This window comes from Empidonax traillii, unplaced genomic scaffold (genome assembly GCF_003031625.1).
Source record: "Empidonax traillii isolate 1590-97213 ecotype Southwest subspecies unplaced genomic scaffold, ASM303162v1 scaffold1250:size145484, whole genome shotgun sequence".
Classification (NCBI taxonomy): Eukaryota; Metazoa; Chordata; class Aves; order Passeriformes; family Tyrannidae; genus Empidonax; species Empidonax traillii.
Window position 1 is genome coordinate 28,688 of NW_020956443.1, and position 26,765 is coordinate 55,452.

At 47.0% G+C, this 26,765-nt stretch overlaps 1 protein-coding gene across 1 annotated transcript; it reads left to right on the top strand.

Moving 5' to 3' along the window:
• The first annotated feature begins 1,021 nt into the window (after positions 1–1,021).
• UBXN7 (UBX domain protein 7) lies at positions 1,022–25,825 on the top strand. Its single transcript, XM_027906134.1, has 11 exons — positions 1,022–1,110; positions 4,598–4,745; positions 6,919–6,986; positions 9,301–9,366; positions 10,949–11,061; positions 16,790–16,936; positions 17,346–17,436; positions 18,507–18,634; positions 19,040–19,433; positions 20,070–20,149; positions 22,795–25,825. The coding sequence occupies exons 1-11, from the start codon at positions 1,038–1,040 to the stop codon at positions 22,954–22,956; spliced, it is 1,470 nt and encodes a 489-aa protein (XP_027761935.1). The 5' UTR covers positions 1,022–1,037; the 3' UTR covers positions 22,957–25,825.
• Positions 25,826–26,765: the final 940 nt, after the last annotated feature.

Consider the following 26,765-nt stretch of genomic DNA (forward strand, 5'->3'; position numbering starts at 1 on the left):
GCAGGGAAACTGCTGAAAGGAGTAAAACCCTCCTTTTCTGCCACTTCAGCAGGCGGCCTGGGCATCAGAAACACCCGGCGTGGTGGGTGGGGACAAACCCAGGGGTTTGAGTTTTAGGGGTTTCTTATCCCTGATTTATGGTAACGCCTCTTGTGCCATTGCTGGGCTTCCCTAGGCAGAGCCGGGGTCCATCCTCTGCCCCCTCCCTGCAGGCACTGACACACATGGAGGTCCCCTCTCAGTGTCTCCTCTGGAGGCTGAACAGCCCCAGCTCCCTCAGCCTTTCCTGCTCCCAGAGACGCTCCATCCTTCCAGCCTGCGATGGACCTGCTCCAGGAGTCCCGCGTCCCTCCTGTGCTGAGGAACCCAGAGCTAGATTCCAGATGTGCCTCACAGGGATAGACAGAGGGGCAGGATTCCTTCCCTCTCTGACCTGCTGCCAATGCTCTTCCTGATGCTCCCAGGATCCCATTGGCCTCTTGGCCTCCAGGACACACTGCTGGCTCAGGGACAGCTTGTCGTCCCCCAGGCCCTTCACCGCAGCGCTGCTCTCCAGCAAGTCCCCCCCCGCCTGTAGCGGTGCTCGGGGTTATTCCCGGTGTCTCCCCCCTCGCCGCACCTGGACCCGCCCCACATGCGGCCCGAGGCCTGCGCGGGGTAAACCCTTTGTGACGGGGTAAATCAGCGGACGACTGCCCGGCTTCGTGTGCCGAGGGTGCCGCTCCGGCCCGTGCCCGTCGCGCCCCGCCGTTGGAAGTGGCGGGCCGGGAATGCCGGGGGGATCTTCCGGGAAAGCCGCTGGATCGACGGCGGGGAAGGGGGGGCGTTGCCACGGCAACTCCCGCCCCGCGAGCGGCCGAGGGGGAGGGACTTGTCCCCATGGCAACCTCGGCCGCGCCCCCTCTGCCCCCCTTCCCTTCCTCCCGGGGCGGCGCGGGCCAGGGAGGGAAGGGTCGCGCGGGCGGGCGGGCCTTGCGCATGCGCAGCGCGCGCCGGCCGGCGGCGCGTGTGTTGTGTTGCGGCGGCGGCGGCGCAAGATGGCGGCGCCCGGGGGCTCGGCGGGCGCCGCGGCGCTGAGGGCGCTGGTGCAGCAGTTCACCGCCATCACCGGTGGGTGCGGGCCGACGGGCGCTCCCGGGAAGCCGAGGGCGGGTTCCGCGCGGCTCCCCCGCGCCGGCGGGCCGCGGGGCGGGAGGCGCGGGCCGAGGCGGAGCGGTTCCGGGCGCGCTGCCCCGCGGCCCCCGGGCCTGTCTGCGGGCGCGCCCCGGGGCCCGCCCGTCGCGGCGGAGCTGCTCTGTGCCCCCCGGCTTTCTGCGCGGCGGGGAGTCCCCCTCCCAGCGGTGGCTCGGGGTTTCCTCCCAGTTATCCCGTTGCGTGTCCCGCTCCCTCCGCGCTGCTCCTGCTCTCCCTCCCTGCTCTGCTCCTCCCCGGGAGCCCCGTTCCGCTCCGGCGGGGAACGCCGGGAGGGGAGCCCCGAGTCTGCCTTTTAAAAATACGTAATTATTGTGCGATGCCGGCGACTTGCGGAGGGTTGAGTTTGCTCGCGGAGATGGCAGGTCGCTCTTACGTGGAAGTTTGCGTCAGGTGACAGCCCCTGACAGCGCCGGGCTGTGTACTCGGAGCGCTTGACCCACTTTGTTCTTAATCTGCTCCGCTGTGGTTCCCCCTCGCTGATGGCTTTGCGTGTCTGATGCTGCAGGGATGTTTAATAAGATGTATCAACAACAGCCAAAAAGAAGCGAAACTGCTTTTGACTGGGTTGCTCGAGCCAGCTCCCGTTCAGGTTGTGTCCCTGGCCAGTGCTCCTCCTGATACCCCCCAGGATCCCATCGGACGCACTCAAACCCTGAACAAGGATGTGAAAGCCCCGTGTGAACGGGGAAAATCACTGATCTCTCAGCTATCCCTAAAGAATTCTTTCAGAGTAAACCCCGTGAACAAAAAGGATTTGCAGCAAACACGTTTTCACTGTAGTGTGTGCCTGTGTGTGAGATACTTGCTAAAAACAACCAGGACAGGCAGAGCTGTGCTGGTTTGCTCTTCCTTGACATATTTATATGCTTCTATGTTTTATGTTAAATGGGAGAACACCCCTCTTTATGTTTTCTAAAATTGAAAAAAAGGACCTGCTGGGCTTTGCCCAGTTCTGAAGCTTTGTTTTTTTCCATTTTCATAGAATTTAAGGTTGTATCCAGAAGTGTATTGTTAGTGTGGTGTGACAGGTGCTCCAAGTTCACACCTCAGTGGTCTGTGTTAGCAGCTTCCAGCTTGGAGCTGTGTATTATGGAATCGCTCCTGTCTGGGGGGAAAAGACAGAGTGATTTCTCTGCAGTGGAAGGATGCGGTAGGGAGGGATGAGGAGAAATAGTCCTTGATGCTTTTCTTTTATCTGATGGCAGAGTTGTGTTTATGTAGTGCTTTCATCCCGAAGAGTACTGCTAAGAGGATATGGATCCTGCATGTCTTCCCAAGGAAGTGATGGGATCTCTGTGAAATTTGCTTTGAAACTTACAAAATATTTACTATTTTCTGTTTGCCAGCACAAGAACTGAAAGCCTTCACGTGATGGCACTTTCTTCAGGAGGGATGAGGAATCAGTGCAAGCACTTTCTGTGTCGGTGTCTCTTTAAATAGCAGAGGGTTGAATTATCATTTTTGTTCTAGTTCTTGCGAATGAATGGCTTTGCATGACTGTGCAGTGAGGTGTGGGGTGGGGTGTGTGTGTGTCCCAGACTCACAGGTGTGGTTTCGTTGCTACAGTTGACATTGAAATGAGCCGAAAATGCCAAAGAACAGTTTGTGGGAAGAACGCGTCGTTTTTTAGGATGTCACTAGTTTTTATTTTGCACTTTCTTCACCTTGATTAAGGTCTTACAGTACAGCTGCCTGCCGTCCTGGATCCTTTGTCACAGCAGGTTGGGTGTTTGCAAAGCCAGTTCCCTCAGTCAGTCTGGCCTTCTCTGTGATTTGATGTGCAGGTTATTTAGAACGGGTTGCTCTCAACTCAGTTTCAAAGCCCGTTTGAGCTGGAGCTTCTTGAGCCTTTCCCAGAAAATCTTGAGAAACACCCAAATGTGTTTGCCTAGACTGATGTTATCTGTGAGCCTGGATTTTGGGCAAAGTGTTTTGTTCGTTTTTGTGAACTTGGAGGAAGAATTGCTACAGATCCCAAAGCTGCTCCCAGACTGGTTTAGCTGCATTTTACTGCTGTTCCTCTCTACCAGACTTTCCATAGGAAAATAAGCTCTTTGGCAGCCCACCACCTGTGGAGAAGGGGCTGAACTCAGTAGACACTTCAAGGATTGGGTGCAGGAGAGCTTCCTTTGCTGAGGGAACTTCTGCTGACAGGATGGTTTTGGAGGGGACGTTGGGAGGTAGACTCTTCCCTCTGAGGAAAGGGTCACAATTGATTTTGGGAACTGCTCTTTCATCCTTAGCAGCAAGGTTTAAACTGGGATTAATTGCACTTTAGGAGGTGTTCAAAGACAGGTTGGATAGGGCTTGGAGCAACCTGGTCTAGTGGAAGGTGTCCCTGCCTACGGCAGGGGGTGGGACTGGGTGGTCTTTAAGGTCCCTTCCAACCCAAACCATCCTGTGATTCTAGGATTTTAATGAATGTTAGTCGTTAGTAGCACTTGTCTACAGAGTCCTGTGTATTTCTTCCCCTTGGCTGTTTTTTTTATGTTCTTATGTGAACTGAACTTCTGCTGGTTTGTTTTTGCAAATCAGCACAATCAGAAAATCAGGGAGCCTTTTCTTCCAGCTCTAAATATCTGTTACAAGTGGGTGAAAAAGCTTTAGCAGCTGATTTAGTATTCTCCCTATTAAAATGTTAAGTCAGGTTTTCATTTTTCTTTCTGTATCACTACTTCTGTTTGGAAAGTTCACAGAATCATGGAATGGTTTGGGTTGGAAGGAACCTTAAAGCTAATCCAGTTCTGTCCCCTGCCATGGGCAGGGATGCCTTCCACTAGCCCAGGTTGCTCCAAAGCCTGGCTTTGGACACTTCCAGGGATGAGGCAGCCACAGCTTCTCTGGGCAACCTGTACCAGGGCCTCCCCACCCTCACAGGGAAGAATTTCTTCCCAACATCCCATCTAATGCTGCCCTCAGTGGGAAGCCATTCCCCCTTGTTCTGTCACTCCAGGCCCTTGCCCAAAGTCCTTCTCCAGCTCTCTTGGAGTGCCTTCAGGCACTGGAAGGGGCTCTGAGGTCTCCTGGATCCTTCTCCAGGCTGAACACCCCCAGCTCTCCCAACGTGTCTTGAGAGCAGAGGGGCTCCAGGCCTTAGAGCATCTCCATGGCCTCCTCTGAACTACAACAGGTCCTCATACCAGGCAGAATTGTACCAGGAAAAGGTCTGACCTCTAGAAAAAAATCACAACCATGCTAAAGCACCTCAGATGACTTCCACTAGGTTTTCTGTTGCTGTCAGGAAGAAGCCTGGCTGTCCTCTGTGCAGGCTTTCCCTTCCATAACTATCCTTCAGGGATAAATAACAACTGATGAACAGCTCTTCCTGATCATTCATGCTTCGAGAGGAAGCTGTTCTGGACGCCTCCAGTCAAAACACCTTCATTTTCCTGTGGCATTCCAGGTGCTAGCGAGAGCGTGGGGAAGCACATGCTGGAGGCCTGCAACAACAACCTGGAGATGGCTGTCACGATGTTCCTGGACGGCGGGGGCATCGCCGAGGAGCCCAGCACCAGCTCCGCGGGGGTGTCAGCCGTGCGCCCACACACCGAGTACGTACCTGGGGAACGCGGCCGTGGGATGGGCTGTGCTAAAAATGTCACAGTGTCAGGTAGAGCAAACAGGGCAGCTGCCACTCCTAACCTGCCCCCAGCTCCCTGCAGTACCTGCTGCTTCAGTCCCTGTTAGATTGGTTGCTCCAACATTGCTCCAGGTCAATGAAGTTGTTGCATAGCCTGTAGACCAGCAGAAATTAGTCTCTTGAATGTACTTCAGAAGTTTTCTGTGGCTGACACGTATTGTTTTTTACAAACAAGGCACAAGACATTAAAGTGAGGTTCCAATAATAAGAGACTCTCACTTTTAAATTGCTCCAGAAATGATTTAGTCACATTTCATAGAATTCTGAAATCGGTAAGGTCAGAAAAAAGACCTTAAAGATCGTAAAGTGCAACTGTCAACCCAGCACCTCCACCATCCTCACTGCTAAATCATGTCCTCAAGTGCCACATCTGCACGTTTTTTGAACACTTCCAGGGATGGTGACTCCACCACTTCCCTGGGCAGCCTGTGCCAGTGCTTGACAACCCTTTCAGTGAAGAAATTTTCCCTAATATCCAGTCTAAACCTCCCCTGTCACAACTTGAGGCTGTTTTGTCTCACTGTGTCACTTATTACCTGGGGGGGGGTTTTGTTTGTTTGGAAGTGTTTTATCCCTGTCTGGCACTGGAGAGGCCAGACCGTGTCCACCAGTGTGCAAAGGAATCAGCAGCTTCAACCTCTGTATCAGTGTCTTGCACATCAGATGCCTGTAAAGGGAAGAGTTTTTCCCCTTGATCATGGCAGAAGGGCTTTTGGTGCTGCCTCTTGATGAGTCTGTTTGGGACAAATGGAATGTTTTCAGTGGAAATTACTTGGTATAAATCACATTCATTAAATAATGTAAATTAAACCTGGCCAGGCTTTTGTCTATATGAAAATTTTCCTCTTCAGGAAAAAGACAGAAGAAAATCCTCCCCCCTCATCCTTCTGAAGCACACGTATAAATTTAAACAATTGTTATGTACTGACTTGCATAGCTCACGCCAAGTGCCTTCCTGCTTGAACCTTTGACAGATAATGGAAGGTAAAACTCTGTATTTATAGGTGTTAGCAATCTTATTTCTAGACAACTTCTGGCACATCAGTGACTTAAGACTGAAGTTTTTCTTGGAAAACTTTCTTTTTTTATACTTGACACCTTCAGGTGCTGGTCAGCTTAGCGTTCCTCCTAGGAAGAGAGAACAGTAAATATGCAAATGGAGAGTCACTAGCACACAGCAGTCAGAGATGTGGAGGTTAACAGCAAGGTTAGTGCGTCCTGCTGACATTCTGAGTTAGTTTTTGAAACCTGCACGGCCAAGGGCCATCAAGTGCACACTTTACACCTTGGAAGAGTTTGAGGGGAGAGGGAGTTCGTAGGCAGGATGTAGTGATGGATGAACCCATGTCCTCCTCCACACAGATCCAAGGGCCAGCTAACTGCACTGATTAAGTGATGTTTCAGAGCCCTTGTGATTTCCTTTCTTGTCCTAATTGCAATTCCAGATTATCTGTCTCTGCAGGCATAACTGAGCTGTTGATGTGTGAGGGAGCCCAGCTATGTAAGCCAAGAATTGCTTGAAATGGGGGGAAATGGCTGTTTTGACCATCCTGTTTTCTTCTTTCTGGATAAGAGGGAGCTCTGGCTTTTAACTGAAAGCAAAAAGTCTTCCAGCAGAAGAAAACTGATAATAGGGATGATAATAGTTTTTGCTCTCTGTGTAGATAATCAGAGAAGGAGGATGGCAAATGGAGTAATTAACAGCTTTTGCTAAGTTTTAAGAAACTTTTCCAAGTTCTAACAGAGTTATTAAAGAAGAAAGAAATGTTTAAATAGTAGATTGACAATGCCTGGGATCAAATCACTCAGGGGTTTGTGTAATCTCCTATCAAAGGTAATCCGTGCCAGAACTTGATGCAGTGGGTACCAAGTCCTGCAGCAGTGCCATGAGGGGGAATAGATGGTCTCTCAAGGTCCCTTTTAACCCCAAATCTCTTCATTCTGTGCTATGGTACAGCAGCATCCTTAGCTGGTTCGAGTTGCAGGAGCCTTTGGAGCACAGTGAAATGTGGTTTATACATTCCTTTGAATATTATCATCTCTCTGATCTTTTTTTTTTCTTTGTTTTTCTTCCCCTTTGATAGGGATGAAGTACGAGCTCCAATTCCTCAAAAGCAGGAAATTTTGGTAGAACCTGAGCCCTTGTTTGGAGGTAGGCTTGTGTTTTTATTTTGTTTCTGTTTTCTTTACGTTGAGATAAGAGCTAAGTGACAAAACCTGAACTTGCTAAATATGAAGAAATAACACCAGTGGTATCGAAAACCTCACACGTGAGAGATGCTGCGTTCCCAGTGGTCCTAATTTGCTAACTCCTGTTTCATGAGACCTGGTGAGGCAACAGCCAATTAACTTAATTAAGTACACATCTGCATTCTGGGGGTTCAGATCCGTGGGATACTGTTGTGGAAGTGTTCAAGGTGCTGGGATGGCAGATTGAGCCTTGGCTCAGTCTTTGTGAAAATGAAGTGGAAATGAAGAGGACAAATGCATGCTTCCCAGGGAGATGGGAGATCAAAAGGAAGAGCCAAACTGTATGGTTATTACCCATAACTTTCTCCATTCCTCATTTAGGAATTTATTTTGCTCTTTAAGCTGCATTATGCATCTACTATTCTTGTCTCTGTCCTTCCCATGTTGACCAGGCCATTTCTGGGCTGACTTTTGCCATGTCAAGTGGATTGAGAACCGTGCCCATTTCATCAAGGAAGGCCATGCAAGTGCTCTCCGCTGAAGTGGTCTCACACTCATGGGAAATGCTCTTTTCTCTTTGTTTAGTTCCTGTGTTAGAAAGGAGAAGGAGACCAAGCTTCGGGTTTATCTGGGAACTGGTTTTCTCTTGAACCTTTATTTCAGCATCGGAGAGGTCTTTAGCCAGGATGCACAAGCTGGGAGGTGGTTCCAGAGGAAGGTGTCCTGCTGAGGCCCCTCTGAAGACAGAGAAGCTTTGTACTTGTTCCTGTGGCCTGACAGAGTTTTTGACAAAGATCCATAGACTCCTGTGGGTTCAGGAATCTAAGTGGTGCAGGATTAAGATCTGCTGACCCTAATGGTTGGTCACGTTCTATCCACCTGTCAACACACTGATCTCAGTCACAGTCACTGACCACCAACTGAGGGGACCTGGATCAGTGATGCCCTCCTGGCACCGCCTGATCCACCAATGCCACTTCTGTTTCTAACATGAAGCAGCCTGAAAAAGGAGCTGAACCTGGAGAGATGCTTCATTTGTCTTCTCAGCTCTAACCTCAAAGCAGGGGAGGTGCTGCTTACTGTTTTTAGCAGTGTCATATTGAGGTGGTGCTGTGAGCTCAGGTTTTCTTCCAGTTGAAAAGGTGACCCAAAAAGGTATTTGTGCTCTGCCAGATGCACAGATCCTGTCTTGCAGTGCAAAGGATAATGAGGGAAGCAGCTGCCTGGGCTGCAGGGAACCTGCTCACCTGTGCTGCCGGGCTGGGGCTGAGCCTGCAGGGACGTGCTGCTTTTGCTGAAGAGGTCCTTCAGCTGCTGAGTTGAAGTTGCTCTGAGGTTGGCTTTAGTGGGCTATGCTTGTCCCTAATCACTTGGGGTGAAGGTGTTACTCACTGGAGTTGAGATGTTATTATTCACAGGCATGTTCCTTGTTCAGGCTTTTTCTGTGATAGTCTGTATTAACATTCTTCCACTGGGTATAGGTGGTATTTATCTTGCTTTAATTTGTTATTTATTATGTTTTGTAGCAGTTGGGCTTTGAAAGTTCTATCTTAAAATTGCTCTGTTGGTAGGAAGGGACATAAAGAGCTGCAACAAGTCCCAGCAGGCAGTTCTGTTTTCATTCCAAGTGCAGTGATTGTCCCATACCTTAGGACTTCAGTGGGACTTGAGAGTATTATTTCTGTCATTTGCCCGGGCTTTCGTCTCTGTCCAGCTGCAGATAATCAGTTCCGAAGGTTTCCAGTGACACTGGATCTCATGGAAAAATGTGGCTGTTGCGAGTCCAGCCAAGAAGTTGAGACAAGGTCAGGATGAGAGTTTAGAAAAGAATAGAACTGCATTGTGGAAAAAACACAAATGTGTTGCCTTACAAAGAAAATATTCTCCCATGGGGTTTAATCTTTTGAAGGTTTTCATCCACTTGAAGGCCTTTGGTAAAATCTTGACTGGATTTGTGACATGGTGATGCTGTGACAGCACTGCCACTACGTGCTAATGGGCCTTGGTGAGCCCATCAGAAGGGGGTAACTTTAAAACATCTATGTATTGTTGATACATGTGTATTTCTGGGGTAGGGTTTGCTGGAGGCAGGATGTGTTGGAAAATGGGATTTACAAACTACCTGTTTCCATCCTCCTCTGTTTCTTCCTCTATTCCCACATCATCCCTGCTTTGGGTTCCTATTCTGTTTTCCCACACACGTGATGGAAAGTACTAATATGTGTTTGTTTGGAGAAGACACTTTGACCTAACTCTTGAATTTTGTTTTTTTTAAGCCCCTAAAAGACGCCGACCTGCGCGCTCCATATTCGATGGCTTTCGGGATTTTCAGACAGAAACCAGTAAGTGTCTACAGATCAGTAAGCCTGACTTTCTATTTTACTGCTTTTAATGCAAATAAGATTGAAAAACTGTTTCTCTTGTAGGCCAGGACAGCTTTCAGTTGTTGAATGGGTTTTAAATTGCCGATGGTATAGAAGTTTTTTTAAATAACATTATTAGAATTATAGAATCATTATTATCACAACATATTCTGTCTGCTGTCATAAGGCAAATACTTTCTTGCTGCCTCTCAAAAAAAACCTCTTTCTGTTCTAGAGGGAGTACAAAAGGGGGAAGAATCTCTAACATCCAAGTAGAAATTAAGTTCACCCACTGAATATTTCTTGGCTAGGCAGTGGTCATTCTGGCACTTGAATTACATTTGAGTAGCCCTGAGGCTGCTTCTGTGGCCACACACGAGGTTCTTATGACTTGAATTGCTGTTTGCCCCTGTCTGTTCACACACAGGATTTCCAAATGCCAAAGCACTGGCTGCTGTTTAATCCACTAAGTTTCACAGAATATCATTGTGACAGCACACCACCAGCTATTTCACAGCTGAGTTATGGCTGTTTGTACAGTTCTTGTTGCTGATGGTGCTGGAGTATTCCAGAGGTGTAACCATTGAATCATTAAGGTTGGAAAAGCCCTCCAAGACCATTGAGTCCAACCATCCCCCAGCACTGCCAAGGCCACCACTAACCCATGTCCCCAAGTGCCACATCCACATGGCTTTTAAATCCCTCCAGGGATGGGGACTCCACCCCTGCCCTGTGCATCTGTGCCAGGACTGGACAGCCCTTTCAGGGAAGAAAGTTTCCCTTATATCCAATCCTAACCTCCCCTGGTGCAGCCTGAGGCTGTTTCCTCTTGTCCTGTGCCTTGTTCCTGGGCTCTGTGGACCATGGTCCCACACAATTTGGTGTGGGCTGCCAAACTGAAAATAAGTATTGATAATTACAAGTTAAACCTGACAGGTTTGGTGAAGGTTTTGCAGCATTAAGTACAAAAGTCACTGGCAGCTGTGTAAATGAAAATGCACCATTTACAGAATCACGATTCTTATTCTCACCATCTTCCAACCTGATCTAGTGGAAGGTGTCCCTACCCCTGGCAGGGTTTGGAACTTTAAGTTCCCTTCCAACCCAAACCATTCTGGGATTCCACTCTTAAGACGTAGAGATTTTTCCGTATTAACTAAATCTGTTTGGATTTTCTTTTTTGTGGGATTACCCCACAGTCAAGTAATGGAAATACTACAGCAGGAATATTCCATTGCTGCAATGTAGCTCAGTTCTCCCTTTTAAAGCATCACTGGGGACAAGTCATGGCTTCTTTTGACTTATTTGTTTTCAAATACTGGTATATGAACCCCCTTCTGCTGATACTCAGGTTTATGAAGATGTTTTTTAAAAAGTTAAAGTGTGTGAGAAAGCCGAGACGAGTGGGGTTCTGCCCTTACGTGGCAGCTGTTCTTGTTCAGCGGGGTCTAACCCTGTGCCTAGTGCTGAAGTTTTGTGTTTGAGAGTTCAGTCAACCATAAACCCACCCCGAGAGTATGTTTTGTCTAACTCAGCTTCCTTTCCTCTTGGGGCGGTGCAGTTCGGCAGGAGCAGGAGCTCCGGAATGGAGGGGCCGTGGACAAGAAGCTCACGACGCTGGCAGATCTCTTCAGGCCTCCCATTGACCTGATGCACAAGGGCAGCTTTGAAACGGTGAGGGCTGAAAGGAGGGGGTGCAGCTCCTCTGTGGTGGCTGTGTCAGGCTGCTGGAATGGGGGGGATCCATGGCTGGAGGGTCAGGAAGTTGCAAAGGACTGTGCAGTGATAAATATTTGGTGGACTGTGTATGGGAATGCTCGTGACATTCAAGGACATTAGGACAAGAGGGCACGGGCTTAAGCTCTGCCAGGGGAGGTTTAGGTTGGATATTAGAAAGAAGTTCTTTACAGAGAGAGCGATCAGGCATTGGAACGACCTGCCCAGAGAGGTGGTAGATTCACCGTCCCTGGAGGTTTTTAAGACGAGGCTGGATGTGGCACTGAGTGCCATGACCTGGTAATCACAGTGGGGTTGGATCAATGGTTGGACTTGATGATCTCGGAGGTCTCTTCCAACCCAGTTAATTCTGTGATTCTGTGACTTCACTAATGGTGGTGTCACCTGGAAGGGACCTACAAGGACCATCAGGTCCAGCTCCTGACCGTGTAGAGCCGTTGTTTATGTCTCAGTATCAGTGTGGCAAATCACACCTGGTGAAAGACTTGGGTGAGCAAGGGAGGCTGATCAGAATAGAAACGTTGAATCCCTGTAGGTCACAATACAGAAAAAGCTGGAGAAGGATTGCTTTGGATAGGTGAGGAAGGACTTCACAAAGGGCAGGATAGTTTGCAGCACAGCCCTTCTGAGAAGCTCAGGTGAACACATCTCAGTGGGTTTTGATACCTGAGCTACTAAAAGTGTTTGAGTGTGGCTTTACCGTGAAGCCACAGCTTCATCTTCAGTAGAGGCCCTGCTCATGTACAAAATGGGCGCCTTTTGCATCTGGTGGCGATGGGAAAAGTATCCCAGAGATACAGGGGACTGTCAGCTTTAAATAATCCGAGGTGTCATAATTTCCTGTCTGTGTAGGCCTCCCTAGATCTCATCCTAAGTTGTTCTGATGCGGATCAGCAACTCAACTAATGATTAGAGAATATGCAGATTGGTATATATTTTTATATATATCATTTCCAGATATTCTTCGGAAGTTTCAGTTACTACTGAACTTCCTCCTGGTCATCTTTGAATAGCGGAGATTGATGATGGTAGTGATTGTTATTATGGGAATGCAAAATAATGATCAAATGGTGCAGTGCAGATGTTGAAGAACTGACTGCAGGAGCTGAACGAAAATAATATTTACCTTGTTTGCACATGTGCCTCTATTGCTGTGCACAAATACTGGAGCACTGCTGGAGAACTTTGGATGAAACACTTGGGCCCTTACTGAGTTTCCAACTCTCATTCTGTTACTCTCATCACTTTTTATGCTTCCCAAATCACCAAGGATCGGTTGCCTAGTCACTAATTCCCCTGTTCTGAGATTCCCTCCATGTATTTAATCTTCTAACAAAATTCCAGGTGTGAAAGGATGCTGGCAGAGGACAGCAGTGTCTGCCTTGGGATTGAGTTGGGAAGCAGAGGAGCAGCCTGAAGCACTCGGTGCTTGGGTGTCCCTGCCCTGTGATCTGTGGTTCAGGGTTCACTTCAAACGAGGGTGTGTCAGGTTTTCCAGCTGGTGATACCTCCTGGGCCTGGGGTTCAGAGCTGCTGGTGAAACCACCAAACACGTGGTTAAAAGCAGCAGTAACAGGAATTCACATGAAAACAACCAGTGCTGCTCCGGGACAGTCAGGGAGTGGAATTTGAGATGTGGAATTTGCTCGTCCTTCCTCGGGTCTTGCTGAAAACATATCAAGACTTTAGCAATGTTAATTGTGGCATCTGTCACAGTCAAAAGTAGATTCAGAGATTGACACAGCTCATTGATGGATTTGTTTGTCCTAAAGTCTCTGCATTCTGATTCACTCTTGAAAAATAAAGAAAAAGAAAGGGTGAGCTGGGAGTGGGGAAGGGGATTGTAGATACCTTGTTCTGTGCAGGGGCTCCACTCTAAAGACATGTACACCTTCTGGTGTGTGTTCTTGTACAGTTCCTTTTCCCATGGGATATCCTTCATTTCACTCTGATGCTCCTCAGCTTCGTTGCAGTAAAAATCTTCATCTTCTCAATGTGTCAGTCACTTGCATTTTACCTTTCCTGCCTGCAGACTGCTCTGCTGCTTCAACCTGGGACAGTGTGGGGCCTCAGTGACCAGAGTCTCTCAAAATTCATCTCTAGCAAGCTGCCCTTGGCTTTCTCCCTTCTTTGTACGCTGAGAGAAACCAGAGGATAAATCAGAGATGCTCATCACATTCCAGAGTGCCAAAAAACTAAATGCTGTCATTTTGATGCTCTTGTAGTTAAGTTTTGATCCAAGTGGGGTTTCCTTACCATGGTTGGTGTGTGGTGTGTCCCAGCCTGTGAAAGGCTCAGCCAGGATTAAACCATCTACATTTATCATGGAATCATTTAGGATTTAGGACTTCATTCAAACTTGGCAAGAGTGGTGGCATCTGGTCTTATTAATGCTTTTATGTATCTTTGTTGCTCATGGTCTGTTGCTCCTCTTCGCGTTGTCAGTAAGGTCCAAAAAGCTGCCATTTCATTTTCATTTTTTCAGTGATACACTGAAGAAAAAAATTTCAAGTGTTGAATGTCATTGGGGGTTATTTTGACTTGCTATATGTGAAGATGCCTTGTGCTTCACGTGCAGAACCACTTATGATCACTGTACTTGTAAAGTGTGTGATCTACTAAACTAAACAGAGTTCTCTCCTTGATGTGGAATCTGCTGTGGGCATAAATCACTCGAGTACAATAAACAAATTGCACCCCAAAAATGCTTGGTAGGGAACAGTGGTTTAGTTCTCATCTCAGACTGCTTTGAAGAATTGCAGGTGTTCTCCCTTCGTGCATGTGACATGAGAGACGATTTAGTTTGAGGAGTACACACTGAATTGCCTTAGTTTACCTCTCTTATTGAGGGAGGAGGTGGTTCTGGTGTGGGCAGTTCTGTGTTTAACACTCACTGGGGATTCACTGAAGTGACTGGATGTCGTTTTGCAGAGTTTTGAGTCCATCTGTAATATTTTTTTTTGCTCATTTTACAAGTTAAGCCTTTTCTAGCTGCTCCCTGCTTTACACCTGAGAATTGTTTTTTTTTTTTTTTTTTATTGTTACTACTTAACAAACAGCAACAGTTTGGAAGCTGATCTGGTCACTGTGTGGTAGAGGAGCATAAGGTGCTTCTGTCCTGATTTGGGTCAGCATGGCCTGCAGGTACAGCCGTGGCACAGAAGTGGCTCCTTGGAGAAAGGATCTGTGCCCTGCCCCAGACAGGAGGTGTAAGTGTGGCACAAACAGGAGATTTCTTGTTGGATGATCTCCTGCTCTGACTCTCTGTCACCTGTTATCTTCCACCCTGAATCACTCAGATGTCCAGAGAGTCACAAGATGCTTGGCTCCACTTCCTTCTCCCTGCTGACTTGGAGGAGGATTGCATCTCCACAAAGCTGAGCCACCAACAACATTTTTAAACCATGCATGTTCAGAGAAGTCAAATGAGAAGAAAACTTGTTACTTTTACTGGTGCAAGAGCCAGAGGTTGTGCAGTGAGATCCAGCACCGGATGTGAACCAAGACTTGTTTCACGGGTTGTCTGACCAGTTTGCTGCTCTAAGTTGTAGTGATGAAAGATGTGGCTGGGAAAGGGTAAAGGCAAACTTAGGACAGATTGGAGCGGTTTGGTTTGGTTTTTGCATCTGAATTCCACTGGCTCTGCTCTCAGAGTGGCTGTTCTGTGGTGCCCTCTCTGTGGGCTCCCTAAGTGCCTGGTGCTGGTCCATCGAAGGGGGAGGAGAATGGGGGGGCAATTGGTGATGGAAACAGTGGATCTAAATCCATCAGGCAGCTTTTGGGATACACAAGCCGGCTCTTGAGCCTACCCTTGTTCTTTTGTCACCAAAATGACCCACCTGTATAATCTGCAAACCCTCAGCGATTCTTCCCCACACACTCTTCTCCTTCCACTCCCTCAAAAGAATCCCAGGAGCTGTGTAAGAGCAGGGTTGTGGGTGTGAGCTAGCAGCAGTTTAACTGTGTCCTTTTAAGTGGTAAATCTGCAGCCTATTTCTGGAAGCAAGTTCAAAGTAGTTTCAAATGCTCTACCTGCTCTACAGGTGAAAACTCATCTTTGCAAATGTTCTGTGTGGAATTTCCTGCTTCCATCCTTCAAAGGACTTTAGCTGGACAGAGGAGAGGTAGAGCAAGAGGTTTTCATTAATATTGAAAAGTATACAAAGCGCAGAAGAGCGAGGTGCACTTCCCAGCTTTCTAATTATATATTTTTGAGTTTGTTCTTTTAATCCAGTACACTTTAGATTAGGACACAGGACTAAGGCAATCCAATTGACTCAAGTAACTTAAGGATTTTTGTTCCCTATATATTTGGGCACTACCTCTGGGCCTTGTCTTGAACCAATTTCCAAGAATTAATTCTCAAAACCCACAGTTAGCTCAAAACAAGTCTTTTAAATAAAAGCACGATGGCTATATTTAAGACCCTTACCAGTTACTTAAATGTCACCTGCCCCACTTTTCTCACCTGGTGACCAAATACTGGATTCTGGCAGTGTGATATTAGTGGTAAGTAGTCAGTGGGAGGCCCCTTCTGAGAGCAGGACTGTTCCATGCTTCTATATTCATTTTTTTTTTCCTTTGAGTGAAACAAAAGCTGTCTCTGCAGGGCACTTGGCCACGCAGATGGATTTTGTTGGCTGAGGTTCCTGCCTTGGTGAAGCTGATTGTGTGGGGTTCACACGTCAGTCTGTCATGTAGTGGACAGGCTGACTGTTCCAAACCACACTGGCTAAAATTCATTTCAAAAGTAAAAACTGTGGTTTGGGGAACAAAGTAGTGCCCAAAACAGCAAAATCTTGCATAACATCCTGATTCCTGTGAAATTTTTTCCTTTGAACTCCTCGACAGTACGTTACCAGCAGGATGGTGAACATCACTTAAAAATACATATTTTTGAAAGCAAAGGGAGTTCCTATGCCAATTCCAGTCTTTCCAGGTGGTAAGAGCATTCCTGCTGTTGATCTAGCCCTCTTTTTTTCAACAGGTATGACAGTTCAGCGATCAGAATTACATTCTTGATCAAACTCCTACCATTAACTTGCAACCAAGCAATCAGACAGTGCCAGCTTTGTGACTCAAACCAGTAAGATTTCTTCCTGCACCTTCTTGTCTTCCTCCCCACTTGCAGTCTGGATAAGGAGCATCAAAAAGGATGCCTAATTCGGCAGCTGGACAGTCACAGAGTAACTCAGAACTGGGAGAGGAAAAAGGAAACAGCAAAGCGGTCCTGTTGAATTAATACAAGTCCTCTGTCAATTATGCAACCTGTTTACCTAGATGATCCATGGGTTTATCTTTAGACTGAGTAGGTCTTTGTTGTCAGACCAATGTGACTGACTACACTTTTTCCTGAATAAATACTTTATTCAGCATCGCCATGTGTGTCCCCCCTCTGAGTTGCTTTTCCAACCCTGTGCTTGGCTTGTTGAAAATCCAGCAGCTCTGTTCATCGATGTGATTCTGTAATTCAGCCAGGCTCATTTTAAAGCAGATCCTTCAGCCCTGCCTTCTGTCTTGTGGATGCCTTTTCACTAGCTCTGTCCATCTTCCTCACTGGGAAGGGTTTTGGTGGAAGGTCTGACAGTGTTAGAAGCCATCTCTGATCATTGGTGGTGTCTGGCTCTTCACTCTGATCTCACAAAGCTTTCCTCTCTGCTTCCAGGCCAAGGAGTGTGGTCAGATGCAGAACAAGTGGCTCATGATAAACATTCAGAACGTGCAAGACTTTGCCTGCCAGTGTCTCAACCGCGATGTCTGGAGCAACGAGGCCGTGAAGAACATCATCCGGGACCACTTCATTTTTTGGCAGGTGAGAAATGGAATGGGGCTGGATGTGTGGGTGATCTGGGACCTTGGTAGATGGAACAGTTAGAAAAAAAAAGGACTTATTTGAATGCAATGGCATGATGGAATTCCCTTGAGCTTGCAGAGAAGATATGTGTCATGGAGTGTGTGTAGTTTATGGATGGAGATGTAATTCATGGATATGCATTTGAATGCATAAACAGCCTTTCACTTGTGCAGTCGAGGTGTTGCCACTTAGCTTCTAACACATGGAGAGCTGCAGGCAGATTGTCAGCTCATCACAGTTCCTGAGAACTGTAGGTACCTTTCATAGTTTATCTTGTAAACAAGAGAAAAACTTGGTGAATTTTGAAGGCACAGTTTGTTTGCGTTCCCTCTCAGGCCACTGATTTGCCCAGCGTGGTGTTTTGCAGGTGTACCATGACAGCGAGGAAGGACAGCGGTACATCCAGTTCTATAAATTAGCAGACTTCCCTTACGTCTCCATCCTGGATCCCAGGACAGGTAAGGCAGGTACCAGTTGGAGTTATCCCATGGGAAGGACTGGCAGTTGTAGGCTGGAATACCTTCCACTGCAGTTGGTGTTACATTGGGCTGAAGAATCTCTGCGAGACCTTGCTGTTGCTGAACAGTGACACAGTATGTTCTGGAGGAACTAAGGGAATGAAACCCCCCAAACTTGCAGAAATCCTGTGTATTTGAAGCTTAGTGAGTGCTTTGCTTAGGAGGTGAAAATAGTTCCACCTGGTGGTAAAACTCTGAATTTAATTCTTTTTTTTAACTCTCCTTTTAAAAGCTTCTTGAAATCACGTGATGAATAAACTACAATATTTGTAAGCACTGCTTACAAATGAATCTGCTTCCTGCTCCTTCTGCACTATTTTTGTGAGGCCAATGGTGTCTTTTTAAAATGCATCTTAGTTTTGAAATACTGTTTTGGTTTCAAGTTTGTTGTTTTTGGGTTTTGTTTGTTTGTTTGTTTGGGGTTTTTACCTGAACAATCAAAGTTCTGCTTCCCCCTCCAGTTCTTTCAAAAGTGTTACTTTTTTTCTTGTATCCCAGCACCTTCTTTTATCATCTTATAATGCAGCTGTCAGGTCTCCTCCTTCTAAGGTCTGAAGTAATAATTCTATGATCAAAGCTTAGATTTCTTCATGTTTGACTTAAACCAGCCAAAAATATACATATTTTTTTAATGTTGCAGCTGAAGTTAGGATACTCTTCTTAGCACTTTACTTCTGGGAACAAATGCTGTTTGCCAAGGGTTGGAATCAGTTCAGCAGGAATGTAGACATACTTCTTCATAAACCAAGTGGTTTGGTGTTTATTCATTTGGAAGACAAATCCACCATTCTGTGCTCACATAGATAGAAAAGAAAAATAAACTGAGTCTGTATTTGTGTCTGTTCCTTTTCAAGGGAGTGGAAGGAGGAAGCTCCATGATTATCAGGTGGTAGCCTGTGGGAAGCTGCAGTTCCACAAATACAGACTCTTGCAGCAGTGAGTTGGTGTGTTTGACCACTGAACTGCAACTTTTGCTGAAATTGTGTTTCATGATGCCTTTTGTTCCCTAGGCCAGAAGCTCGTGGAGTGGCACCAGCTGGATGTGACTTCTTTCTTGGACCAAGTGACTGGGTTCCTGAGTGAGCACGGCCAGCTGGATGGGCATTCCACCAGCCCTCCCCAGAAATGCTCTCGCTCAGTAAGTACGAGGCCCTCTGGCAGGACTGGAGGCACCTGAAAGAGCACTCTGGCCTGTCTTTATCCAGCTCCACTGATTTCCCAGACAGTCTCACCGAGTTACTGCAAGGGCATGCAAAAATGCGGTGTGCCAGGGAATGCCTTCTCCCAGGATCACCGTTTTGTTGTGCAGTGTGTGCTGTCAGCATTTGGTTTGGATTTAACAGCATGTGTGAGAGGAAGATGGATTACTCCAGGCAGAACTCCAAGGAGAAGCCATTAACTAACAATAGCATGACTAGCTTTCCCTGCTGTTTGTTCCTGACAGGTTTAGTAGCTCCCCTTTGGAAGGCCGGTGCCCTTTTGATTTTTCGGTACATATTTAAAAGTGGTTCTGATGTATTTGTGTCGTGCCTGCATTCCACAGGAGAGTCTCATCGATGCCAGTGAGGACAGCCAGCTGGAAGCTGCCATCAGAGCCTCCCTGCAGGAGACACATTTTGATTCCTCGCAGGCCAAACAGGAGAGCCGGTCGGACGAGGAGTCGGAGTCGGAGCTTTTTTCTGGAAGCGAGGAGTTTATTTCAGTTTGCGGCTCTGAGGAGGAGGAGGAATCAGAGGTTCCTGCCAAGCTGAGGAAGTCTCCACACAAGGACTTGGGGTATAAAAAAGAGGAGAGCCGGAGGCCTCAGCCTGAGGCCCCTGCAAGGACTGAGCCTGGGACGACGTCCAACCACAGAGTTGTGCCCTGCGTCGACGCGGGGACGCTGGAGGAGTCACCGGACAAGCCTGAGAGTACGTTTCGGGGCCTAGATGTGAATGGTAAGTTCACACTTTTTATCATAACCTGGCTTTTGTTGTGTTTTTTTTTTTTTTCCCCTGAAACTGTTTATACTCTGCCAGGCATGGTTTGATCCCTGGTTTTAAAAAGCTGATTTTCTGACTCCTTGCCACTAGACAGTGATTCCCCGTGGCAGCAGCACCTCTTTGGCTCAGCCTGCAGAGTCCTGTTAGTCACAGTGTTACAGAACCTCCTGAGCTGGGAGGGACCCATAAAGACCATGGAGTCCACGCACAAGACACACCAACAATCCCACCCTGTCCCTGAGAGTGTTGTCCTAACACTCCTTGTGCTCTGGCAGGGTTGATGCTGTGACCAAGTCCCTGAGCTCAGGTTTCTTAGCTTGAGACCTTGCCTTAGGAGTAAAGCACACACTGGTGTAACACAGGTGCAGTGTGCTCTGGACAGACTGACTCGTCTTGGAAGAGACTAATGTCTTGGAAGAGTCCTGAGTTTGATGTGTATATTTTAAGCACATGTGGTAGAAATACATCTTCATAGACTGGAACCCTGTGTTTGTCTGCAGTCCCTAATCCTGCTGTGCTGTCCCATCTAAAATCTGCACAAGAGCTCAACTCAAGTCCTGTTGTTAACCTGCAGTGACTTCCTTTGTGTAGGACCAAAGGCACAGCTGATGCTGAGGTATCCAGATGGAAAGAGGGAACAAGTTTCACTGCCTGAACAAGCTAAACTTCTGGTGAGTGGAGTTAATGGGAATCCTTGTTTGAGTACAGGAGAGCTGAACCTGGAGAATTGCTGTACCTCTGGCACTGCTGAAATCAGATCTAGTGGAAGAGGTCTATCCAAGGGAGTGCTTGCACTGTCCTTCTGTTGTGTTCAGTGTCACTCCTCTCTGATCAGCAGACCCTGCTCACTCTGTGTGTTGGGTTCCCAGTACACTCCAGTGTCTTCCTTAATCCCCAAACCACTCATTTCTATTCTGCAGTGGCTCTAAGTGGCTTCTGCATTAATCATTACCATAAAACGCCCTCAGCTCACTCGTTTGTGGGACCTTGTTTCTAAATGGAAAAGTTTAGTTGGTAAAAGCAAAAGCAAAACTCTCCTTTCTCATTCTTCATCGCTCCCATCATACTTCCAGCCTCCCTTCTGGACGTGGATGACACAGCAGACTTTGGAGGAAGTTCTCTCAAAACAAATTCATTACAGTAATTATTTCAGTTTCACAGTGAAATTCACGGTTTTAAGTGTGCTTTGGGCTGGCTTCCCTTGGAGAAGTCGATGTGGATGGCATTGCCATGCAGATTTTGTGGGTGCTTTCCTGGAAGCAGCGTGAAGAGAGGTCACCGTGTTCCTGTTAGCCATGAGCTCTCAGGACACGGTGGCCAGCTAAGCTCATTTTCATGTAAGCAACCTAATAGTCTTAGGGAAGGCAAAAGCACACCTCTTCGGAAGGGTTTTGTGCAGATTTGGGAAAGAAGTCTCCTATCTCATACAGAAAATGAGGCTATCACCTAGTCTGCAGCACTCTGAGAGTGTGCAGTGTCCTCAGCTCATGTTCTTAACTCTCCTGCTTGAAAACAAATGGGGGGAAAAAAGACCTTAACTGCTTTTTGAAAGCAGTCTGCTAAGTAAATTTGTGTGTATTAATAAACATGTAGCACTTCTGAATACTTCAGGGATTTATTTAGGCAGTACATAGGTGTAATACTGAGATATCCCCTGATGATCCTGCCTTCTGGTTTGACTCCTTTTATGGACTGTGGAAGTTAAAGGAAATTTATCTCAGCATGTGATTTCCTTTCTGCTCTACATTCAGAAGAGGAATTGAACTGAGTCAAGGTTTGTGGGTAAAGGCATTTTCTGATTGCAGAGCTGAGCAGGCTTGTGTGCTTCCCTCATGTGATCTTCTAAAGCTGTTTCAGTCAGATGGAGATTTGAGTCTCAGGTGTTGCTTTGTGAGCATCATTTCCAGGATGATCTTTTGCATTTTAAAAGCTGGCCAGAACTAGAAAAAGAAATTGTTAAAGGAGACAGTTGCACTTAAAGAGTTTTAACTGATGAAAGCAGGGCTGTAGATGAGCTTGTCCAGGGCCCTCTCAAGCTGAGTCCAGAATAATTCCAGCAAGGGACATGGCACTATTTTCCCGGGAAGTTTACTCCAAAGTTTAATTTCTCTCATGATAAAGAATTCCTTTTCTATATCCAGATGAAATTTCCCCTGGGGTAACTTGTGTGTGTTGTCTCTCCTCACTGTGCATCTTTGGGAAAGAAATGCCTCTGTCATCTTTATATTGGAACACTGTGATGATAATCCCACCAAAATCGTCCCAGTGACATCCTGGATCTCTAGGCAAGCAGCAAGCTTCCAAGAGTGGGTTAGGTCAGAGGTTGGGTCCTTCAGGAGCCCCTTCCATCATAAAATCACAGAATGGTTTGGGTTGGAAGAGACCTTAAAGCTCATCCAGTTCCACCCCCTGCCACTGACAGGGACACCTTCCACTAGACCACGCTGTTCAAATCCCTGTCTAACCTGGTCTTGGACACTCACAGGGATCAGGAGTCCAAAATCTCTCTGGGTAACCCATTCCAGAAGAGTGCTGCAGGCTGCCGAAATTCACTGGCATAAGTTATCCACCAAAACTATGTAACAGTAGTGTTGAACCCCCCCCTATTTTTTCACACTTTCTATTTTATTGCATACAAGACACTTGCCTTTTTTTCCCTCTCTTTAAAAAGCTTCAGCTTTTCATTCTGCCCATGTCTTGCTCTGTTGCAGGATCCTCTTTTCTTCTGCCCATCTCCACTTCTCTATTCGTACTTTATGTTCTTATCTGCTGTATTCCCTGATGAACTTGGGAAATTTCCCTCATCATGGCATGGACATGAGCTCTTCCTGATGCCTCTGCTTGTAGGGTTGTGAGGCTGAAGCCCCTTCATCCCAATGCCCTCTGTATCCTGCCCCAATTGCCACTGTAGGCAGAGAAGTCATTGAACTGTAAATAGATTCGAAAATAGAAATCAAAAACCCCGAACCCTCCTGCTTCTTGGAGGCAAGAAAAAAATTAACAAGTAAATGTACTGCATTTATTTTGGTTAATCACAAAAGATGCTTTTTTAGTGGCTTTTAGGTTTAGGGTAAGGATTAATATCTGATAAACAAGTGAGGGGGCTTTTATTTGGGGGCATTTAAGGCTCTTTTTTTTTCAAATTTTATTTCAGTTTTTTTTTCCAATTTTTTTCAACTTTTTCAAATTTTTATTTTATTCCTAAATTTTATTTTTTATTTCTTGCATTAGTGTGCTGTTATGTATAGTTTACCTTATGTGTACTAGGTTCCTCCTGTGAATTCTGTGACACCCCTTTGCCTTTCCTTCTCTCCAGGCCCTTGTGAAACACGTCCAGTCCAAAGGATACCCCAACGAACGCTTTGAACTGCTCACCAACTTCCCTCGGAGGAAACTCTCCCACCTGGACTATGAGATCACGTTACAGGAGGCAGGCCTGTGTCCTCAAGAGACTGTCTTTGTGCAGGAAAGGAATTAGCACTGTGGCCTGAGTTCTCCCAGCCTTCCTCCCCTCTCCCCTTTGCCTGGGACACCGACTCGTTAAATATGCAGTTAAGGGTCATAGGATTGCAGTGCCGGAATCAGACAGGCAGCTGACTGGCCCTTCCCTCTCTTCCTCTCTCTTCCTCCCTTCTCCTCTCTCTCTTCCTCCCTTCTCCTGCTCTAGTGACCAAATGAGAGTGCTCAGAGTTTTATTTTCTTCCTCAGCTGCAGAGAGTGTTGGGAAGAACATCTTCCCTCTGCTTTCCTGGGGTAAAGTAAAACGGTGATCGGTGTGTCCAGCGTGCTGGAGCTTGGAGTGGCCATAATACACAAACCCTTCTCGCTGCTAATTCTTAAATCTGTTTTGTTTAATTTATTTTTGAAAAGAGTGTGTGATAAGGCACTGAGTCATCTCTCTAAGGAGAGAGTGTAATCTTCAGGACAGTCTTTCCTTTGTTTGGATTCCCTACATGAAAGGTGTCCATTAACCTTCCAGCCTTCTCAAGGCTTCACTGACCCAACACTCTGGTTTTGGGAAGGGGTTGTGTTCAGCTGTGGTAAAATACTCTGCCCCCATCTAATTTTAAGGCTTCCAGGTTGACTTCATGTTTTCCTCCTGCTTTAAACTGCCAGTGGACGTAGCAAAAACACCAACCAATCCCCCCAAAAAAGCCAGCTGTGCTCTATTTGGGATTGACTGCTTGGCCCAGAGGGAAAGCTGTGTGTCCGCTGCTGGAGCAGAACCGACTCCTTCGTGGGAGTGGGTGGGTTTTCCACGTTCTCTTCCCAACATCCTCAAAGTGTCTCCTTACTTGCTCTCAGGATTTTGCAAATGATGACAGAAGGTGATACTGTGGAGATCTTGGACTCTGAAAACACCTCCCACAGACCTGACAGTTAGTTGGCTTTTTTTCCTTGGCACAGCATCTTGGTTGGTTTTCCCAGGAGTGACTGGCACGAGTTAATGCTTCAGAAAAAGCTTTCCAGCCTGATGGCTTTGAACTCCCTGGGATGATTTTTTAGTCTGTTGCCATGTTCATCTGCTGTCATTTACCTCTGAGGCTGAGGGGCTGCATGGGAAAGCTGCTCCCTTCTTTAGGCTTTCCTTTCAGCTCTGGAAGGTGGCTCCAGAAGTCAGTGCCCTGTTTTTCCTCCAGTGTCCTCTGGAGACGTGGAGCTGTTGATCAGTTGGTGTTTCAGCAGGTGTTACAGCAGGACAGGAGTTAACCAGCACAGCTATCAAGGGTGGTTGGTGACATTTGTATATTTACAACTAAAAACTCGGTTTGACACGCTCTTCAGTGAGGAGAAAGGCAGCTGAGACCTGCCATAACTGCTGAGTTTTTCTGCCACTCTCAGATGATTGTACATGTTAAAGACTTCAGAAGTCAGAAATTTACCGTGTTCAAACTTTTCTGGATATTTTGCCTTTAGTTTCATACTAACCTGGATACTTAGGAGCCTTTAAATGTGAGGGATCACAGAAAATGTCTTGCGTTCCCCAGGAGAATTTGAGCTCACAACTGTCTTCTGCTCCTAATTGGGTTTGACATGTAATCATGCAATTGTGTAAATTGATTTCCCTTCTACACAAACACTGGCTGCATTCTACTGCAGGATGTAGTGTCAGGAAAGCAAAATCTGACCCCAGTTTCCTGATCAGTGTCACCAGATGTCATTTTGGTTTGTAAAGACACCCTGGCATGGAAGCAGCTGCCAGCAGGGGACAGTGAGGTGCCAGGGCAGCAGAGGAGAGGGGGGTTGTGTTTGGCCTGTGAAGCAGCAGTGGCACCTTTGGACTGAAGGATCCTTTGGTTTCTGGGATGTTGACATTCACAGCTTATGTTTCTATGTAGATCTAGTGCTTCCCGAAGCAGCTTCAGCTGCTTAGTTGGAATAACTCACTGTTTGCTGCTCCTCCATGGTCAGCCCCAGGCAGGTGGAGGCAGAACCCAACACGTGTAGAGTGACAGCCCCTCGTGTCCCTTGGGCAGTGGGAGCACAGGGACCTTCCCTCCTCTCCTGCCTGTGCACCCTTGGTGGTTCCAGGGTCCTCTCCACGTTGTGGCTGCTTGGTTGTGTTGGCTGGTGGAAGCCCCGCTCAGTTGGGACAGGCCTGGCTTTGTATCCCCTCTGGGAATGTTGTTCCACTGCAGCTTTCCTGCAGTTGGGTGTGCAGAATTGACTCTGCCCTCTCGCTCCCAGGTCTGGTTTATGGGCAGTTTCTCTTCCCCAGCCCCTCCCTGGCTGTACTCGTGTACCCACGGGGCTGTGAGCTCTGTGAGGACACAGGAGTTGCTCTAGCAGGGAAAGAAGAAATGAAGATTTACACTGAAAGTAAATTCTCCCATCTTTTGGTTTCTAGCAGTTTGTTCTGTTCCAAGAAATCACGATCATGGCTTTTTTGTTGTTTTTGTTGGTTTCTGTGGCACAATGTGTTTTTCCTATCAGTTTTCTTTTGCTTTGCTTCGAGAGCAAGAGACAGAGAAAAGAGTGTTTAGGGAATGTGTGTTCCCTACACGTGGCTCTTCTCTCCCTTCATTCCTCTCCCCTCTCTCCCTTCTTCCCAACCCAAATAACACCCAGTGCTGTGGCACACGTGTCAGTCAGCTGTGCTGTGGGGGCTGAAAGCTGTTAAGAAACAGCAGCAGCAGCCAGGGTACAACCCCTTCAGATCTTCATCCCTGTTGAAGCCCTTGGGACGATGTGTTTTGCTGTCCTGAGGAATGGGGGTGAAAACATGAACCCAATTGTGGCTGGGACAGCAGCGAAGACGAGGGCTGGTCGGGCACTGTTTGAAGGGCCTTTGCCACAGTCACTTCTGGATGTGAAATCTGCAGCTCAAACTGCCTTTGGCAGGTGGGTAAAAAAATGCCTTAGGTCTGGTTTGGAAATAAGGTGTTGACATACAAGGACAAAGGAAACAAATCCTTTAATGGCTGTGGTTTGTGGCTTCCGGTGGGTGTTGCTTGGTCAGAATTTTTATGTGGTGGTGCAAGGGCTGGGTCTGCAGGAGCAGCAGTGCATGTAGGCAGTGGAGGCTTTTCTGGGCAGAGGACTCATCGTGGATATTTCCTCTGCCTACACTCTTTGTCCCACAAGGCTTCATTTTGGTATTTGATGTCCAGTAGTCCCAGTCAAGGCCTGGATTCACAAACAAAGGTGAAATGAGCACTGGCTTTCCCTGCCAGGTGCTGCTGACACATTTAGTTCCCACTTGTGATCCTTCAGAGGCCCACAGAAGGATTTTGGGTCTTCCTGATGCCCCATGCTCTTAAGTCAAGCTAATTGACCAGCTTCAACCTCACAGCATGATGTAAAAAGGGCAGGTAAAGGCTGTGCCAAACATTTCAGGTCATACTTGGGTTATTTTCGTAAGGCTTTGAATTAAGGTCTGTGATTTTTACAGTTTCTGACATTGAAATGTGTTGCTTTTCCTGATAAATTAGCTCCTTTAACGCCACCAATATTAAAGGAATGTCCAGTATGTGCACGTAGCCTTGGAAGGTGTACTGGACTATAAAAGGCATCCTAAGGTACTGTTGTTCCTAAGGAGGTTTAAACAGGAATTTTCCATTGGCTCTTCCCAGAGCTCCCTGACCTTTTGCCTCTCTGTTATGGGGAGGTGACACCTCTGCTCTGTCCACCTTGTGTTCCTCAGCGTCCACGTCCTTCAGAGCCGTGTTTTGTGAAGATTACCAGATTTGTTCACTCACCTGCACCAGCTTCTGCAGCTTCCCCTTCTGCCAGTGCTGTGGTTTGTACCCTTGCAGAAACTGGGTTTAGTTCAGGTTTTAATAACTC

Excerpts from the sequence above, each read along its gene's own strand:
- UBXN7 (XM_027906134.1), top strand. The coding sequence starts at position 1,038 with ATGGCGGCGCCCGGGGGCTCGGCGGGCGCCGCGGCGCTGAGGGCGCTG. Across the intron at positions 1,111-4,597 it reads GCAGTTCACCGCCATCACCG|GTGCTAGCGAGAGCGTGGGG; the intron begins GTGGGTGCGGGC and ends GTGGCATTCCAG. Across the intron at positions 11,062-16,789 it reads ACAAGGGCAGCTTTGAAACG|GCCAAGGAGTGTGGTCAGAT; the intron begins GTGAGGGCTGAA and ends CTCTGCTTCCAG.